This window comes from Melopsittacus undulatus, chromosome 5 (assembly GCF_012275295.1).
Source record: "Melopsittacus undulatus isolate bMelUnd1 chromosome 5, bMelUnd1.mat.Z, whole genome shotgun sequence".
NCBI lineage: Eukaryota > Metazoa > Chordata > Aves > Psittaciformes > Psittaculidae > Melopsittacus > Melopsittacus undulatus.
Window position 1 is genome coordinate 64703810 of NC_047531.1, and position 18441 is coordinate 64722250.

General features: G+C 38.9%; 1 protein-coding gene across 1 annotated transcript in view; it reads left to right on the forward strand.

Annotated features, from left to right (window-relative positions):
• AFG2A (AFG2 AAA ATPase homolog A) overlaps window positions 1-18441 on the forward strand; it is a 231644-nt gene that overhangs the window by 4200 nt on the left and 209003 nt on the right. The window contains 6 exon segments of the mRNA XM_005143020.3: window positions 2333-2391; window positions 3480-4109; window positions 6363-6492; window positions 7122-7178; window positions 7990-8113; window positions 9413-9668. Coding sequence (XP_005143077.2) covers window positions 2333-2391; window positions 3480-4109; window positions 6363-6492; window positions 7122-7178; window positions 7990-8113; window positions 9413-9668 — 1256 coding nt within the window.

Here is an 18441-nt window from a genome sequence, read left to right on the forward strand (position 1 = left end):
GAGGCTTAAGGCTTATCTATCAGGTCACTTAAACTTGGTTAAATATGTAGTGGAGGGGACTTCTACTTCTTTGGTAGTGGATAAGCAGCACTTAAGGCATGCATGGTTTAGCAAGTGCTGAAGGTACTAGTTTCATGAATAGAAGATGTGTATGGGTGTTTGCAGGGCTGGAAGAGACATTTTACCTGTAATATTTTAAATTCAGTAAATGTAGCAATGGCTGTTTTGTGTGGTGAGATGAGAAGTGTGCATTTCATATTTTTAATCTTTAAAAATGATAAGTGTAAGTTATGATATTGTTTATTACAGTATTATGTATAGAAAAACTAACACAGAATTCAACATGCATGCTTCTTTTGTTGCTATGTGTCTAATATTCAGATAGTATAAAAGAGAGACTAGGTATCGACAATGTGGGCCCTCTCCAGAAGCTATCAGGAGAACTGGCTGCCCTGGATTTGGAGAAGACTGACTTTCTCAATGATTTCTTTGCCTTGGTCTTCACTGGCAAATGCTCTGACCACACCACCCAAGTCTTGGAAGGCAGATGCAGGGACTGTGAGAATGACCTACAGGCCCACTGTAGGAGAGGATCTGGTTAAGACCATCTTAAGAACCTGAACATACACAAGTCCATGGGATCTGGTGAAATCCATCCATGGATCCTGAAGGAGCTGGCAAATGAAGTTCCTAAGCCACTGTCCATCATATTTGAAAAATCATGGCAGTCAGGTGAAGTTCCCTACGACTGGAAAAAGGGAAATATAGCCCCGCTTTTCAAGAAGGGAAAAATGGCTGATCCAGGGAACTACAGACCAGTCAGTCTCACCTCTGTGCCTGGCAAAATCTTGGAGCAGATTCTCTTGGAAGGCATGCTAGGGCACATGAAAAACAACAAGGTGCTTGGTGACAGCCAGCATGGCTTTACTAAGGGGAAATCCTGTCTGACCAATTTGGTGGCCTTCTATGATGGGGCTACAGAAATTATGGGCAGGGGTAGAGCAGTTGATGTCGTCTACCTGGAAGTGTGCAGAGTGTTTGACACTGTCCCGCATGACATCCTTGTCTCTAAATTGGAAAGACATCAGTTTGATGGGTGGGCCACTTGGTGGATAAAGAACTGGCTGGATGGCCACACGCAAAGAGTTGTGGTCAATGGCTCAAATTCCAGCTGGAGACCAGTAGTGACTGGTGTCCCTCAGGGATTGGTGTTGGGATCAGTCTTGTTTAACATTTTTGTCAGTGACATGGACAGTGGGATTGAGTGTGCCCTCAGCGAGTTTGCTGGTGACACCAGGCTGTGTGGTTTGGTTGATACGCTGGAGGGAAGGGAAGCCATCCAGAGGGACCTGAGGTGGGCTGATGCCAACCTTATGAAGCTTAACCATGCCATGTGCAAGGTCCTACACCTGGGTCAGAGCAATCCCAGGCAAAGCTACAGGTTGGGCAGAGAAGAGATCTAGAGCAGCCCTGCGGAGGACTTTGGGGTGTTGGGCAATGAGGAAATGAACATGAGCCAGCTTCAGTGTGCGCTTACAGCCCAGAAAGCCAACCGTATCCTGGGCTGCATCAAAAGGAGCATGACCAGCAGGTTAAAGGAGGTGATTAATCGTGCTCCTCTACTCTGCTTTTGTGAGACCTCACTTGGAGTACTGTGTTCAGTTCTGGTGTCCTCAACATAAAAAGGATATGGAACTGTTAGAACAAGTCCAGAGGAGGGCCACGAGGGTGATCAGGGGACTGGAACAGCTCCCATATGAAGACAGGCTGAGAAAGTTGGGGCTGTTCAGCCTGGAGAAGAGAAGGCTGCGTGGAGACCTCATAGCAGCCTTCCAGTATCTGAAGGGGGTCTATAAGGATGCTGGAGAGGGGCTCTTCATTAGGGACTATAGTGATAGGACAAGGGATTACAGGTTCAAACTTAAACAGGGGAAGTTTAGATTGGATATAAGGAAGAAGTTCTTTACTGTAAGGGTGATGAGGCACTGGAATGGGTTGCCCAGGGAAGCTGTGAAATGCTCCATCCTTGGCAGTGTTCAAGGCCAGGTTGGACAGAGCCTTGGGTGACATGGTTTAGTGTGAGGTGTCCCTGCTCATGGCAGGAGGATTGGAGCTAGATGATCTTAAGGTCCTTTCCAACCCTATCTATTCTATGAGTCTATAACATGAAGACTGGCAAGTGCTCATCCATCGTTTCTGTTTGTGGGGTTAAATGATATCCTGTAAAATGGGTGGTATTTATTAGCTTGGTGCCTTAATGGTGTGGACCCTGTTTTGGTTTTGAAGTAGTTACTGCTTGGAAAAATACTTTTTTTTTTCCTTCCTGCTACAGGGACAAAGATGCCACCGTTAATGCTGAGGAAATGTCTGTCTGTCTACTGAGAAACCTAGGTACAAGTTTTGTTGCTTCTCTTTTGACTGTTCAATTTTCATAGTAGATTCACAAGTTCTGGATAGAAAAGCAGTTTCCTCTAATGTTCTCAGTTGAGCTTATAGCAAAATAGAGTGTGTTATCCTGCTCATGCTTCTTTCAGAGATTTATTTTCTTTGGGCTAAATAATTTTGCCATACTGTAAATATGTAATTATATTAATTGTGATCTATTTCTTCTGATCATTATACATACTCCTGGTTCAGATTACGGCTTTCTAGCAATCATTGCTGGCCTTCTGGCTGTTATTGTGATGTTCTTCGGAACTGCAGTGTGAAGAAAATAGTGCAGTACTGTGCCTTAAAAACAAAAACCACCTTATGTTGGTGATAAATGAGGAAAATTGCTCTTTATTGGGTGGTACATAAGTGTAAGTAAGGCAAAAAAGCCAGTTAACCTGTGGAAGATATAGCACTACTCAAAGCACTCACTGCAAATTGTTCTACTCAAAGGGAGTATTCTGATTTAGGAATTAATAAGGGTATTGCTATGCTAAGAAGCAGAAAACAATCTGCATTTCAAATTCATGAGTTTGGGAATGATAAATCATGTTTACATTTCTGCCTTTCTTTTTTTGTGCCTGTAGGGTGTGTTCAGATCACATTGCTTAATCTTTCTCTGTCAATGCAAAGGCTAAAAACCTTGGCTTTTTGGAGGCCAGGACTCTCAGAAGGTTGTCTAACCATGAACTGTTGTGAACCTGTAAGACACACAACAGATAAAAAATTTTTACTTCTTACTAATTCCATAATCTCCCTTTGTATGGTGTGTGAAATAAAAAAGGATCAAACTAATGATGATTCGTCTGAGAGATTAGGTATGATACTGGTGAATGTTTATCCAGTAGTCTGTGCATAAAAGGATCATTGAAATTAACTGAAATTACATGGAAATTACCTGTCTTTTGTTATGCTTATTTAGAGCACTCCTTACCTAGTCTTCCTCACAAAGAGTTGTTCTGATACAAGAATGTCTGAATGTTATTGCTGCCAAAGTAGATTGAAATGTTGCCTTTTTTTTTTCTTTTCTTTTTTTAATCTTCCTATAGATGGGAAAATTGTTTTACCAGGAAACCTCTTGGCTTTCACCTTCTATGGCAGAGTTTGTAACATTGTGGTGATGAAAGTGAAAGGAACTGACGGTGCAGAACTGACTGGCAGCACTGTTTCCCGTGGTGTGCATGAGTCAGATCTTAAAAGATCAAATTTGGACACAAATATGTTAGATTTGTCTTTCCAACTCGGCAAGATGGACATTGACAATAGTCCAGAGGTTGCATCTATGAGCACACCAAGCAAACTGATGGATCCAAGTTCACCACTTACACCCAGTTCTGCTTTGACAGCCAGTGATCAAGGCACTGGTCAGGGAGAGAAAACCTGCAGCAAGGGAGATGGCGCAGACCTTAGTAGTAATTTGGAGTCGCCTGGGAAAGGAGGCATTGATGAACTCCTACTGACTGGCAAAACTGGAGCAATAAGCAATGCAGACACTTTTTATTTCATTTCTTCAAGAACTAGAATCAATTTTATTGAAACAAGGTCCAATGCAACAGATGATGGTGATTGTGAATCCCAAGTCACCTATGATATGATAGGAGGTCTAAGCAGCCAACTCAGAACTATTAGAGAAACAGTTGAACTGCCCTTGAAGCAAGCTGAACTGTTCAAGAGTTACGGTATGATGCCTAAGAGTTGGCTTTCTTCATTTTATACTAGTTTTTCTTCTTTAATGTGACTTCTACTTTGTTTAATTTTTTGTAAAACCAAGCTATTCCAGGAGCATGCACTGAATTTTATTTAATGCTGGTCTGTTATACATGTGTGTTTGAACAATGTCAAGCTGTTTTATAATGCTTGCTGTGTAGATACTATGAAGATGTTATGATTAGCTTGTGAAAAATAATTTAGTAGGGAAGAAATACGTGTCTGTACAAAAAAAATCAGGCATGCATCAGCAAGTTTTACAGCAAATAGGAAAGACTTCTGTACCTGTGCATTTAAAAGGTGCAGATGTTTGTGTCTTCATAAGATTTTAGTTTGTTCTGGTAGAGTCAACTAATTGCATCTTTTCAAGTTGATAAAACCTCAGTTGGATTAAGTTATCTGCTGTTTTTATCCCTGTGTGTTGTAGGGTTCCTGCAAAATTTTAGGGAAATTTTTAAGGCTGTTTACTCACTGCTTGGCGTGTTTAGTAGGGAATGACAAGGTAGAAAAACTAACATAATTACTGTTGCCATATATAAACTCATACTTAACATACATAGGAACTTTGGGTATTTTTGTGGCAAAGATAAAAGTCTGTACTGTGTATTTATCACAAATGGGTATGTATAAAGTAGGTGTGTCTGCTCATTGTGCTTGTTTAGGTGTGGATCACTGTGAGACAGGGCTTTTACCTGTAAATATTTCTTTAATAGGATGTCTTTGAGGCTTTTTATTTCTCTCCCTTTTCTCTTTCCACACATAGGCTTAGGGAAGACATGACTTCAGTTGTCACTGGGAAAATTCCCAAAAGACACTCTTTTAGTGTACATTGCTTGGGTGTGATGGGCCGGTGTCAATGGAATGGTGTGAGGCATCTTCATCTGCATGTGGTCCAGCTCAACTCACTGACCTCCAACCTCAGCATCACCACCTGATTTTTGTGTTAGCATAAAGTTCTTCATACTTAGTCCCAAAACTGCTTGATCAGCTTCTGTATTAATTACATGAGAGATGATGATGTTTCCTCATCAGTTGCAAACCTTTCATAACCATTAAAATGTTGAGAGCCCTTGTCTCCTCATGGGGAGCAAGGCTGTCAGCTGAGCTGAGACCTTGGTTCAGCAGCTCCCTTTCTTGCCACTGCCAGAAACACCGCATGAGGGAGCTTTAATAGACTATTGTAAAGTAACCTCTCCTTAATGACACTTACTTCTATCCTGTGACAGCAGACAGTTTATTTCTTTTGAGTATGTTAGTTCCTAATATTTGGACTTTCTGTCTATGCCAGCTCTATTATTCTCCATCACAACTGGAATGTGACCTGCCCTTCACACGTTGTTCTCTGTCTGGTATTGCAGTACCAACTGATGTTTCTTCTTTGGTTGTGTTTCAGCAATGCCTTTAGTGACAGGGTCAGTCCTTTGTCAGACTTTTCTTCTTTTTGCTTTCTAATTTTTTATCTTCTCTTTTTGGGTTTGTGCCCATTTGGTTTGACTTTTGCTGGTCTGAAACTTTTTGGGGTCCTCTGTCTGGGATCATAATAGTACTTCACACAGTTACCTGTAGTTTCTGTCCAGTTTTAACTGTACACAGTTGTACCTTGTTCTTCTGATGCCCCTTATGTTCTGTGCCTGAACGTTTCTGTCTGTTTTAGCTTGTAACATTTGCTGTTAAAGAGGCAAATTAATTCTTTTGATGTATGTTCTTAATCTTTTTAATAAGTATTTTTGAATTGAACTTCACAGCGTTTCTGAGGGATTTTTCTGAATCGAACCTCCCAGTATTTCTGAGGGAGAAGTGGTTTTCTGACATTGGAAATTTGTAATAATGACACTAAGAATCATTAATAACTTATTAAAGCATGTTCATGGATGTTAGGTACTCAGTCCAATAGGTTTTTTGGAAAAAAAAAAACCCCAAACCAAACACCGTAATGCATATGGAGAATTAAAATGTTGAACTACTGAAAAATATGATTGAAATAGTTGCTTTTTAAACAGAAGCATCTGGACTTTAAAAATATAGATCTCTGCTCTGTATAAGAGTGCTCTTTCTACTGAAAGCCTACAATTCTATCAAAGTGATACGTCTGTTAAAGAAGTTAATGCTGAGGTCAAGTTATAACTGGTAATAACCAGGACAGTGAAAACATGCAAGTGCAGGTTGTTCAGACTGGCATTTATCACAAATAACTTCCTTCTCTGTGTGCGTTTGCTTGTTGAAAGGAATCCGTCCTCCTAGAGGAGTCCTCCTGTATGGCCCTCCAGGTACTGGGAAGACTATGATTGCCAAAGCAATTGCAAATGAGGTTGGCGCTCACGTTACGGTTATTAATGGTCCTGAAATAATCAGCAAGTAAGTTAAGTCCACCCAATTTATTTTTATTGATTCAAAAAATATATTGGCTCAAAGTCTCTTCTGGTGTCTGTCTGTCTGTGGATAGATGTAGAACTGGCTATGGGCTATCTGCCCAAGAAAGTAAAAAAACTAATGGGAAAGGGTTGTCTCCAGTAGGGCTTATGTTTCTTCTTGTAATAAAAGATGTTTAGTGGATTTAGCCAACAAATTTGTGTAAGGCAAGAACTAAATTAAGGAGGGGATTAAAACTGCATCTGCAATTGCATGTTAGTTCTGCAACAAGAAGCATGGCTTGTTAAAGAATAATTGAAATGAAGGTGACACTACACCAAGTAATGTCTCTTGGGAATTGTTTGTTTGCTTTAAAAATATAGATAAAATTAACACAGAAAAGAGAAGCTTTGATCTTTAATCTTCAGTCTAGTTACAAGATGGTAATATGTTTGCCTGTGCCCCATTTTACCTCAATTTCTTGTTCTTGTGGAAATAAAGATTGTCATAGATTTGCATGTACTTGGGGACTTTGAAAGGGTGTGCTATGGCTTTTTTGGAACACACAGGAGTTTTCCAAGTTGCCTGGAAAAGACCAAAAAATGATTTTTATTGAAGTATTTTAATTATTTTAGGTTTTATGGGGAGTCTGAATCAAGATTACGTCAGGTATTTGCTGAAGCTTCCCTGTGGTATGTACTTTTGGATAATTTTTGCTTTTGCCACTTATTTGCGGTATTGATTCCAGCATTAATGTTCTTAAAAGAAAAACATTTTTAGGAATCTTCAAATTGTAATTTTTTCCTGCTGTGGTTTTTAAGAGGAAGTAAATTTGTTTATATAGAGCTTAGCTAGAAAGAAAACGATGAAATTATGGTATGCCTATTAAATGCTTTTGGACACTACCCTTTTTAAGGGACTGTTGTAGATGGTGCCAAATCGCTCTACCTGTATAATTAGTGTGTTGTGTGCTTATTTCAACAGATAGAAGCAGGTGCCAGAGTTTCACCTGGATCTAATTTTTTCTCTCTAGTTTTATCTTTGGAGAGCAATATAGCAAGCTGCTGAGGCATGGAAGCCAGTTCTAAATGAGCTAGTGTTGGTTCTAGCTATAGCATGCCTCTGGATTAAGCTGGCATTCTGTCCAAATTTATTAGACCTGGTTAAGGCAGACTTCAGATTTCTAGATGATTGGTGTTCACAGTACGTCAGCAAAAGACTCACATACTATATTTGTAGAAGAGGCAAATAAACTGCTGCCTTTTTACTCATGTTGAGTCTTTGGGAGGGAGAAGTAAAAACGTAGATTGGTAGGTCATCTTGAAAGTATTAGTTGTTTGATACATTAGTCATTTTAGTTCAAGGTTGAAACTTTCCACCTTCCACCTGAAGGAGTGGGTTGCTTGTCAGTTTTTGTAGGAACTGGATGTTTTTCATAAATAGCTCAGTATTTCTCTGCCTTAACATTAATTTGCCCTCCCCCCCATTTTTTTTCCTCTCCAGTCAGCCCTCCATTATATTTATAGATGAGTTGGATGCACTCTGTCCCAAGAGAGAAGGGGCTCAGAGTGAAGTTGAAAAGAGAGTTGTTGCTTCACTGCTGACGTTAATGGATGGTATTGGCTCAGTAAGTAGCCTGTATTGCAACAATTAGTGTCTGTGGGGACTAGCTGCCCAAAATAATTTTGCTTCTATAAAGCAGCCAATTCTAGATGAGTTACTTGGGAGAAAACAGGCTTAAGTGAGACTTCATATAGTAATCCAATGCTTTGTTAGGTGCTAAGTGCTTCGAAGACATAGGAAGAGACTAACCTGATAACATGAGATTAAAAGCTTTCTTCCATTCACTGTCTTCCCTTTGCCTTCTTCCACTCTTGCAGTTTCACAGATAAATAGCCCATCATTGAACAAATCCAGATTTTCTGGATTTCTTTTTGCTCTGAAATCAGTAATGAAAATATTTCTGGTGGTACGTAAGCTGCATTATTAAAGGCAACAACAGGTATTTCAAGATTGCCATCATAATATCTGGGACATAAAAATAGCCTTCTGAAGAAGCAGTAAATTTGAGTTGGGTACATAATGAGTTAAGCCCACAAAGTTGGCAATCTCTCATTGGTAATTTTATGATTATCAGCAGCAAATATGAAACAAATCTCTCCACAGTATGAAAATTAGTTTTGTGCTGTTTTATGTGATCTGCAAGTTTCTCATTATTTTTCTGCATGATAGTTTGAATTGTCCAGTCTGGAGTTGTTCAAAGGCAGAACATGTTTTCTGATGGCAAAGGGAGATACTCTTCACTTTTAGTGAATAAGTGCGTCATTCACTAAGAGAATGGTACTGCAAGAGACTTCCTAGCTGATTTTGCCTCGCTCTAACAGTGCAAAAGCAGAGCCTGAGGAAATTGTTTAGGATTTTTGACCTTGGTTTTCCTACTGTAGCTACAGGAAGCTTTATAACCTCCTGTCTCTGCTGGTTTGGGTGCCTTAAATTATTTGTTTCCCAACCTTGTTTATTCAAAGTCTGCTGACACCCTTCTGTTCTTGTGGCAGTGCTGCCTTTTAGCTTAAACACTGCTTTTTCTTTCCTTGGTGCTTACTTTCCTGATATGTAAAGCAAGATAGAAAAGTAAGCACTTGGGTATTAAAGTGGGAGACACTAGAATGAGGGTGTCTTGGAGGAAAGGTTCTCTTGTATTATTGGTATGTGCAGCCTACAATATTGCTAAATTGCAATTAGGGATAGGTTGGATGGGATCATCTGTGGGCTGTATATTCTGAAAAGTTTGCTTTCTTCCTCTATAGGATCTCAGGATTTTGGTGTGTGTCATAATTGGGAAAACTAAGCAAGAAGTATGTTTATAAGTTGTGTGTCATTTAATTATATTTTAAAATTAATATTTTGCATTGTTTGGTGCCTTCAGGAGGGCAGTGAAGGACAGCTCTTGGTACTTGGGGCCACTAACCGTCCTCATGCACTGGATGCAGCACTGCGCAGACCTGGACGTTTTGATAAAGAGATTGAAATTGGAGTCCCTAATGCCCAAGACCGTCTGGACATACTCCAAAAGCTTCTCAAGAAAGTCCCCCATTCACTCACAGCAGCAGAGTTGGCGCAACTAGCTGATAGCGCACATGGTTATGTGGGTGCAGACTTAGCAGCCTTGTGCAAGGAAGCAGGTAAGACTTTGTGCATCTTATTTAGGATCTTACTTTATTGTTAATATCTTTATTTTGTTTAAAAAAATCCACAGTCTGTACTAATAGCTTTTAAACCAATGAAATTTAATTTTTGTGTCAGAGAAAATATAGCCAAGCATGGAGCACAAGGAAAAGCAGTCTGCTACTGGGCAAATCAGAAAAAGCCTTTGAGTATTAATAGATTTGAAAAGTGAATGTCAAGATAAGTAACACTAGGGAGTCCTCTGTGCCAGTTCTACCATATTAGAGAGCTAGCTGTCTCTCAGTAAACCAATGGTTTAGAGAGGTACCTGGTACATCCCAAAGAGTTTTTCTACTCTAGATCCTGCCCCTTGTGTACAAAAAAGCTAAGTCACTCAGGCTGGACAGGTTGTCCTGCAGATCCTTGTTCCCAGGAGACTGTGGGCCTGAGTGGTGTTTACTGTGGCTCCCTTCTTTTGTGCCTGTATTTCATTTGCCTGCAGGTGTGGAGCTTGTACATGAGTGAGGGGATCTTCTGCACCTGGGTCAAGTTGTGCCATGGAACTGAGAGAACTAGAGAGCATGGCCAGAGCTGGGGGCTGGAAGTGCCTCTGTCCTCCAGCACAGGCATAGCCTGGAGAATTATCCACACATTATACAGCCAGGGTTCAGTATGTTCCAGGGAATGCTTAAACTCAAGTTCACTTCTGTTTTCCTTGGATGAAATATTAAAAACATCAATTCTTACGTTTTGCTAGAATGCATCTACACAGTTTAAGTGTTGGACCATAAGCAGCCTTTTAAAGCAGTCTAATCAAAATATGACTCCAGCTTGGCTTATGTGTGTTTTCTCCCTTGTAGTCTGTGAGTATATTTGCTGTATGTGCTGGTTACTTTTATTTCCTTTGGCAATGGGACAGCTTCCTCTGGCAGTGGCAGAGTGCACAGTTAATTCTTGCATCAGAATTAACTATGAAGATGACAGAAGTTTTATTAAGGGTGATAGCACCTGGAACAGCAAGGTTTTTACTTGCCAGTTTCCTGAATTTTTAAGGGATAGGTCTCAAATATGAATTTATGGACTTTTGTATGGATCCAGAAGAAAAAAATATGTACGGACACAGACTATTCATTTTATAGTGTGCTTCAGTTGGTCTCAGTTGTGTTTTAAGCTCTAACTTAGCAAACATTCATTTTAAAACAAATTTATACAAACAACAACAGCAAAAAGGTGAACTCCCTTTTTACTTTCCTTTCTCTGTTTTTGGAAGTCTTTCAGTCTGCCTGTCTCACAGTCGTCACGTAGTAAATACTTAACTAATCTAAAACTTTCAGTGAGAAGTGTTGTGGTTTCAATTCCAAACATAATCCAGCCTGGGCTTTCCTTGTGCACATAGATTCTGGACACTTCACAATCCAGCTGCAAATTGGTGATATTTATACACTTAATGAGGGCCTTTTAGAAAGAAATTTTGAACAGTGTGCACATTGAACATTACCTCCTATCTAGAGTCAAAACTTCTGGCATCTACTTGTGACTGGTTGCAGGACGATCCGAGAGCTTTGTAGCCAGAGCTAATACTGGGAATGGGAGGAGGATGTCTCCTTTCTATTGGTCTTTGTTCTTGAATGCTGTTAAAATTTCCTTGTCGTTTGTTAACTTGGAGTGACCTCTGCTGGGGATCATATAGTCCACCGCAGTTAACTCTGTACTCCACATGTATTTTTCAAAGAGTTGCAGAAGCATGATTTTGTCAAAGTATGACACAAACTGAATTTAAGTTGCTCACTGCTAAAGAACACTCTCAGTTGGATTCTGTTTTTTTCTGATTAAGCTCTTGAGTACCAATTTTTATATGAAGTTTTCAACACCCTGTGAAATATTAGTGCTTTCACTGAAGCTAAATTTAGAAAAGACTAGCTTTTATGAAGTAATAATATTACCTCATAATGATAAGTAATAATATTTCTCATCAGCAGAGCAAGGTTATTTCATATAGAAAATTTTCCAGTGTTTTGTCTAGTCTTGTTTGTTGTTCCAAGCAATGGGCTTCTGTTGCTTCACTTAAGAAACTGCACTGTGGGCCAAGATAGCTTGTTGTCCAGGAATGCTCTTTGATACTCAGCTGAAGTTTTCCTTGTTTAGTTTTATTCCATTATTTCTATTTACATCCATGTATAACCCGTTCACTCTCCCTCCTTAGTGTTTACACCCTTCAAATATCTCTAGGTTCTTCTCATGTCCCTTACCTTACCTCCTCATTCATTACTGAGCCAAGCTATAAATATTTAGCTCTTTTAATCTTTTCTTATAAATAAGTCCTTCCTGCCTTCTGAGAAATCATGCTCTTTTTCTCTGAACTCCCTCCAGTTTGTCAATAATCTTTTGCTAATGTAGGACTCAGAACTGAATCTCATATTTCGTGTATATTGCAACATAAACCATGATACAAACATATAGTTGATTGCTGGTGCATACTTTGAAATAACCAAAATGCTTAATCTTTAGGCAATACCTGTGTTAAGAGTTCTGTTACAAATTTTAAGGTTGCTCGTGCCACTTCTGCAGATGATGGGTGTGTAAGTACAGGTGAAACATGAAAATTAATTCAGAAGCAGGAATTCTGAACTCGGAAACACAAGTTCGGTTTTGAGTACAAGATTATTGTTGCTTGCTAATTGTATTGCAGCAGTGGTCTTTGTGAGTCTCGAGTCCTGATTACCCCATTTATATCTGTAGGTACTTGAGCTGTGGCTGGAAAGCCTAAATGTTTACAAGCTATGTTTAAATGTTAAAATATGTTTATATTCTAAGTGATCTAAGTTTAGATCATTTCCAAAGGACTCATCCTTCCTTATCTGATATTTCAGCTCTGGCCTTTAGGGCACGTACTGTGTATATACTACTTATGTAAGCCAAGGGTTTGTAATGGTAATTAATGTAACACATGTAGTAATTGTAGGGCTATGATAGGCAAACATTTTACTTTTATTTCACTTTTGCATCTATAGTTAGGTTTTCTAAGCTACTTCATTATAAAAGCTTTGATGTTTGTCTTCTGTATAACTCTGAAGAACATGTGAAAAGTAAATAGCTATTGTAGAGTTAAACTTATTCCAACTGTTTTCTTGGCAGAAGTTATTTGTTCTCCAGTGCAGGAACTGCTTGGTGGTACTTCTGGGGTCAGACAGGCAAGTTTCCTGTGCTGTTCAGCAACTCTGTACATTTTCATGGAAGTCATTAAGAAGTTTTAGGAGCTTTTAATGTTCTGCTTTCACTGAGTGTTTCTAGGCCCCTGTGTATATGATGTGTACAGACTTGAGGTGTTACGTCTGCTGGAATGAGCAAGGAAAGGAGAGGTGGACAGGAAACTGGAGAGTATGCAGTGTGCTCTGAGCTTTTCCAAACAGGGTATTATGACCAAACATTTGTGAGATATTTACATATAGACAGATATAATAATCAGTTAAGAGTGGTTTTTATTTGATTTGCTGAATTTTTAAAATATGAGTGAATTTATTTTCCAATGCTGCCTTTTTCTCTACTAAAGATACAATTCTGTTTTCTCACAAAATTAAGTTGCAAAACTTTGACTTCATAGGAAGAACACTAGGTATCATGAAGCTTACAGTATTGTTGCAAGAGCTGACATCAGGGTGACAGGCATCAGCTCTGTAAATGTATCTATCTCAGCCCAGATTGCTGTGCAGAGTGCTTGTACTCCCTCTCACATGTTGAGGTAGTATTATTTGTCTGTTTTACAAATAACTATGGTCCTTCAGCAGAATTAAATGTAAACCTGGTATTTCTAACATGGCAAGTATCACTAGCTTAGATGCAGTGCTTTCAGAATCAGTGTACCTCGTCTCTGTCCAGTGTTACATTATCTGTAGTGACTGTGTTGGAGAAATTGGGATTTCTGTGACCTTCTACTGCCTAGTAATGTACTTGCCATTTCCACAATTAACTGCCTACTTTCATGTAGGTTACCAGCATAATATGGAAAACCTGCAAGTACCTTTATGGGTGCCAGACATTTGGACATCACCTTGCAACAGGCTTCTTGTGGTAGACTCTTGAGGACTTGGGTGTCTTCTGAGGGATTCACATCCACAGAATTCTTGACAAGGGCTTAGCTATGTGTGCAGCTAAGAGTCATATTCTTAAAACTAGGAGAGATCTACTGTGTCCTAAATCACTTAGTGGACTACTTTTTAGTGTGAAGAGCTGTCTTCTGAATTGCTTTATCTCAAGTAGAGGTGGTGTCTAGAAGAAAGACTCTGCCATATCCTTGTTCATATTGTCAGTGTTTGTATGTCCCTGAGATCTTGTTGCTTCTGCTTTAATTAATTTGCCACACAGTCTTTTTATTAATTCCCTAAGAAACATAATAGTTTTGATTTAATGACAAAGATAAGCACTGCACTTTTTTTTTTCTTTTTTTAAAACATATGAGATGTCACTTAGGTAGCAGGGACATGAATGGTATAAACTGTACTGAATGTTAGGAGATGCTTAGCAACAAGGGTTTCCAAATATAGCAATTTGTTATAAACTTAGCCTTCTATGGCTGCCTGTAGCATTTCAAGAGGGTGAATATAAATATAGCTTGATTTCTTCAAGAAGTGGGTTCAGTCATACTGTTTACAGAGAAAGGAAGTATTTGCTTTATAATTCTTAGAATTTATCTTGAACATCCTTGTTTATTACACATAATTTCAGTGTGCTGCTATAAAACACTTGGACTGTGATAAGATAGCATCATGAAGAGAGGAAGAGCAAATGTCTTTGTTTAAATAGTGGTCTCTCTAAACATCTGTTTGGTTCCAGTGAGGATGCTGCATTGCAACCACTGAAATTTTGAGACTCCTGTGAAAGAAGCACTAATCACTTTGTTTGCATTGAATTTTTTTTTTAAGCTGTCTGGTTGTAATACAGTAAATAGAGTTAAAGGTATCACCTTGTTTAGCCTTTAGGATTATAATTCTTCACTGGCTTAAAATGGCTGTTACAAAAAATCTTGCAGAAATAAGAAACTGAGCTACATCTTCAGTCAGTATAAATCAGGATTATTTTGCTGAATCTGTGGAGCTGCTTGCCTAAACATATGAAATGGTCTGTTGTCTTCTGTTCATAATTTGAGAGTCCTCTTTTTTTTGAGATCTTATTGTCTATGATATTCATTTGGTCCTTTTATTACCCCTGCGTTTGATGAATAACATAGCTAGGATGGAGAGTCCTTATGCTGTTTAATTGATAGCCCTGTATATTGATTATGTGTAGCTACTAGATGTGTGAAAGTGTAAGTTATTTAAGGGGATACTCTTACCTGGCTTTTCCTGCAGCTGAGAAACTTCCTGCTCTATCTTTTATGATTCCCAAAGTAGTTTGTGCAATCCATTTACATTAAAAAGAAAAAATAAAAGAATTGGGCAATTGAAGGGCTGGCTCCTAGGTGTTTTGTTTTCCCCTGAAATCGATGGGTAAGTAAATTCCCCTGAAATTCAGGAATGTCTCTTTGTTAGATTTATGTGTTTGAGGTTTTTTCCCCCAGCTTCTGCAGTTTTGGTAGCCTGGCCACCTGCAAAGAAGTGTGAGGCCTTTAGGCTAATGTGATTAATAGTGAATCTCTGTGCACACTGAGCACCAGACTCTGACTGGTGTTTGGGTTAGACAAACACTGTGTTCAGTATATGATTGCTCAGCCTTGTATGTCAAATCCGAGCTCTCCGTTTCAGCTCAGTCTCAGTCTTGATGAAACAACCTAGTGTTAGGGCATCAATAATATCTACCCTTTCTTTAAGCCATAAATACTCACTGTGAACCTTTCCCAACATGATTTGAACCTGAGTTCTGTTGGGGGTGTGCGACAGATGTAAATATTTTTCTTGGTCTTTAATCCTAAATGTAGGAATGTTGGCTGAGACACTGTTGAAAGTGTAGATATTGATAAAGGCGGTTGACAGCCAAGACAATGGAATTGGTGTTTGGCTTGTTTTCAAATTAACTGATTGCAGTTACAGATTTTAAGGGAAAGCAGTGCTTAACATGCTATAGGTTTTTTATTCCTGTATGGAAAGTGACCGAAAATACCATATCTATGTTGTGATTTATTTGGGTGTTGTTTTTTTTGTGGATTGTGGTTGTGGTTTTTGTGGGTTTTTTTGTTTTTTTTTTTTTTGGGGGGGGGGTTTGTTGTTGAGTTTTCTGTTTTGTAGCATGGAAAAAGACAAACTATGCTGCTGCAGACAATCTTCTTTTGCATTTTTTAACTGAATAGTGGTTCCCATTGGACATTCAGAATGAGGTGAGAAAGATCACTTGCCTATTTATGAAAAGGTGATGTAGAAAATGTATTTTTTTTGGACATGAATATGAATAACAAATACACTCAGATGGTCAATACCAAAAGATGTTTTGTTATGAAATGGAGAGATTTTTGCAGAAATAGCAGAACACTAGATTTTGAAAAACAGTGAAACATTCTGACACAATACAGAAGTAAAGCTACTGATTGAGTTTTTGACTGGAACAGTAGAGTTTTCTGACATTGTGTTGATCAGCATTTATGAATTTTAAGTTACTGCTATGTTCTGTAGGTTTAAAGTTGGGTCCTTAATGGAAGCTGTTTTTAACCCAGAGCAACTGACCTAGTTTGCCATCTTAACAGGTTGTGAACAAATGCGTACTTGCTTGCATGCACACATAGCAAAGCAATGTGGCTTTTTTGGACTCGGACTGGAACATATGTTTTTCTTGTTTCTTAGAGCATTCATTCAGAGTGATTGCTTTTATGCAGTAGAGGCTACATGTGGATGCTGCTGAGCAGCTTGAAGGAACATGCTTGTGGTTGGGTGGAGTGTGTTGACCTTATTCTTGTCTGGGGGATTGCTTGGCCCTCTCTGTTAGGATGCCCTTCACCCAGCATCCTGTGGGGCAAAAACAAACTCAAATTTGTTTTAGAATTACTCTCTTAGACATATAAAGTAGTTCAACTAACTTTCCTAAGATTCCACAAAAAATGTGTTTTTTTAGCTGCATAGGGTTAGATCATCACCCTTTTACTTTAGTTTGATATCATTCTGATATGATTGCAAAATTTCTGAATTTTTTTTTTTTTTTAACCCCCTGTGTCTTTTGTGTATGCTTAGTGCAGAGGTGTTTTCTTAGTGCAACTGTCTTTGTATCCAGAGGGGAAAAAGTCTTGCTCTGTTTGCCTTTGAAGAGACGCTGGTGCATGTTAAGTTTCTTTTTGTAGTTATTTTTCCTTATATAAAATCTTGGGCCCATTAGGTTGTGTGTTGCTTTGTTTTGGTTTTGTTTTTTTTTGGTGGGTTTTTTTTTGTTTTTTCTGTTGGTTGTGTTTTTTGGTTTTTTTTTTGCAATGATACTGTTTTTTTGTTTTAGTGTGGAGAACGGTGCACTTAGCTGCAGTCAGGGCATGTGAACTTTTTTTGTTTTCATCATAACTAAATTTAACTGTTTTTATCTGAAACTGGCTTGCAGTTAGTTGGATGATGGGGTTGCTGACTTCATATACACAGTTGAAGGTTGGCTATTTAATAATCTGTTTGAAACACATCCCATTCTGTCTGCTACATTTATATAAGCAAGAAATAATATGTTCAGAAGAGTTGATCAATAACTGTTATTAATATTTTAAAATAACTTTCATGACAGAGAGACATCATGTTCTTGCTCCTGCAACTTGAGTGATGATACAGAAGAAATTACACTATTCATGTGTGCATATAGAAACCTCTGTGCTTGAATAAGTGTGAGGGTCCACCCCAGAACAAGTTGTCTGGACTGAAGAGTGAGGGGGTGCAAGACACCAGAGTAGCCTATGTTGGTGCAGCCCTATCAGTGAAGACTGGTTGGCTATGAAATGGCAGTCAGAACATCATTCCTCAGTTTGCAGATCCTGAAAATTTAGCATTATGTCACTTTGCTTAAGAATGGAATAAATTCAGGGCAGATACTGCCTTGGGCTGGATCACTGGCCAAGTTGTGGTGGGAATAGACAGTTCTATGTGGTTCCTGTTTATTTTCTAGACCTGGGAGTCAACAGGGTGTTGCTAACCCAGCTCTAAGTTGCATTGATGTGAGTGGTGTGCTAGTCACTATGCTGCTTATCAGGGTTTGTGTCTCATGGGGGTTTTGGATCTTTGGATGTAAAGCTGGATGAGAGCTGTGTGCCAGGCAATGTTATTCTTCTAGCAATGGAAGAAATCCTCAGCTGTCTGTCTAGCACCCGTGAATGAATGAAAATGATTTAACCAAGACGAAACTGATTTTTGAAGACACTTTACAGTCTACTTAATCTTTCAAATTGTCCTATGGGTTTGGTGTTGGTTTGTTTTTTTTTTTTCCCCTACAGTGATCTGAGCTGCTTGCTCCCCTGCGTTAACTTTGACAGTTTTACAGATTTAAGAACTGGGAACAACTTCCTGACCTTTAATCTCTGAGAAGGGTTTGGCAAAACTGTGGACTTTATTCTTGCTGTGCAAAGAGTCATTCATGTTAACTGGTGTTTTGCTGACTGAAAGGTATTCCGCAGTCTTACACGCTTCCTTCTTCCTCTCCCATCATGTCTTTTCTAATTTTCTACTTCATGCCAGCTGAAATAGGATAACCACATTCGCTGTTACTGCTGCCCTGCACACAAGCACTATTTCTCTATTTGTTCTGTGTTCTGGAGTTTGGTGATTGTTTTTGTTTTGTTGTTTGTTTTTTTTTTTCCCATGATGCTCATTTATGCCATTTTGTCTTGTTTTATGCAGAATTTCA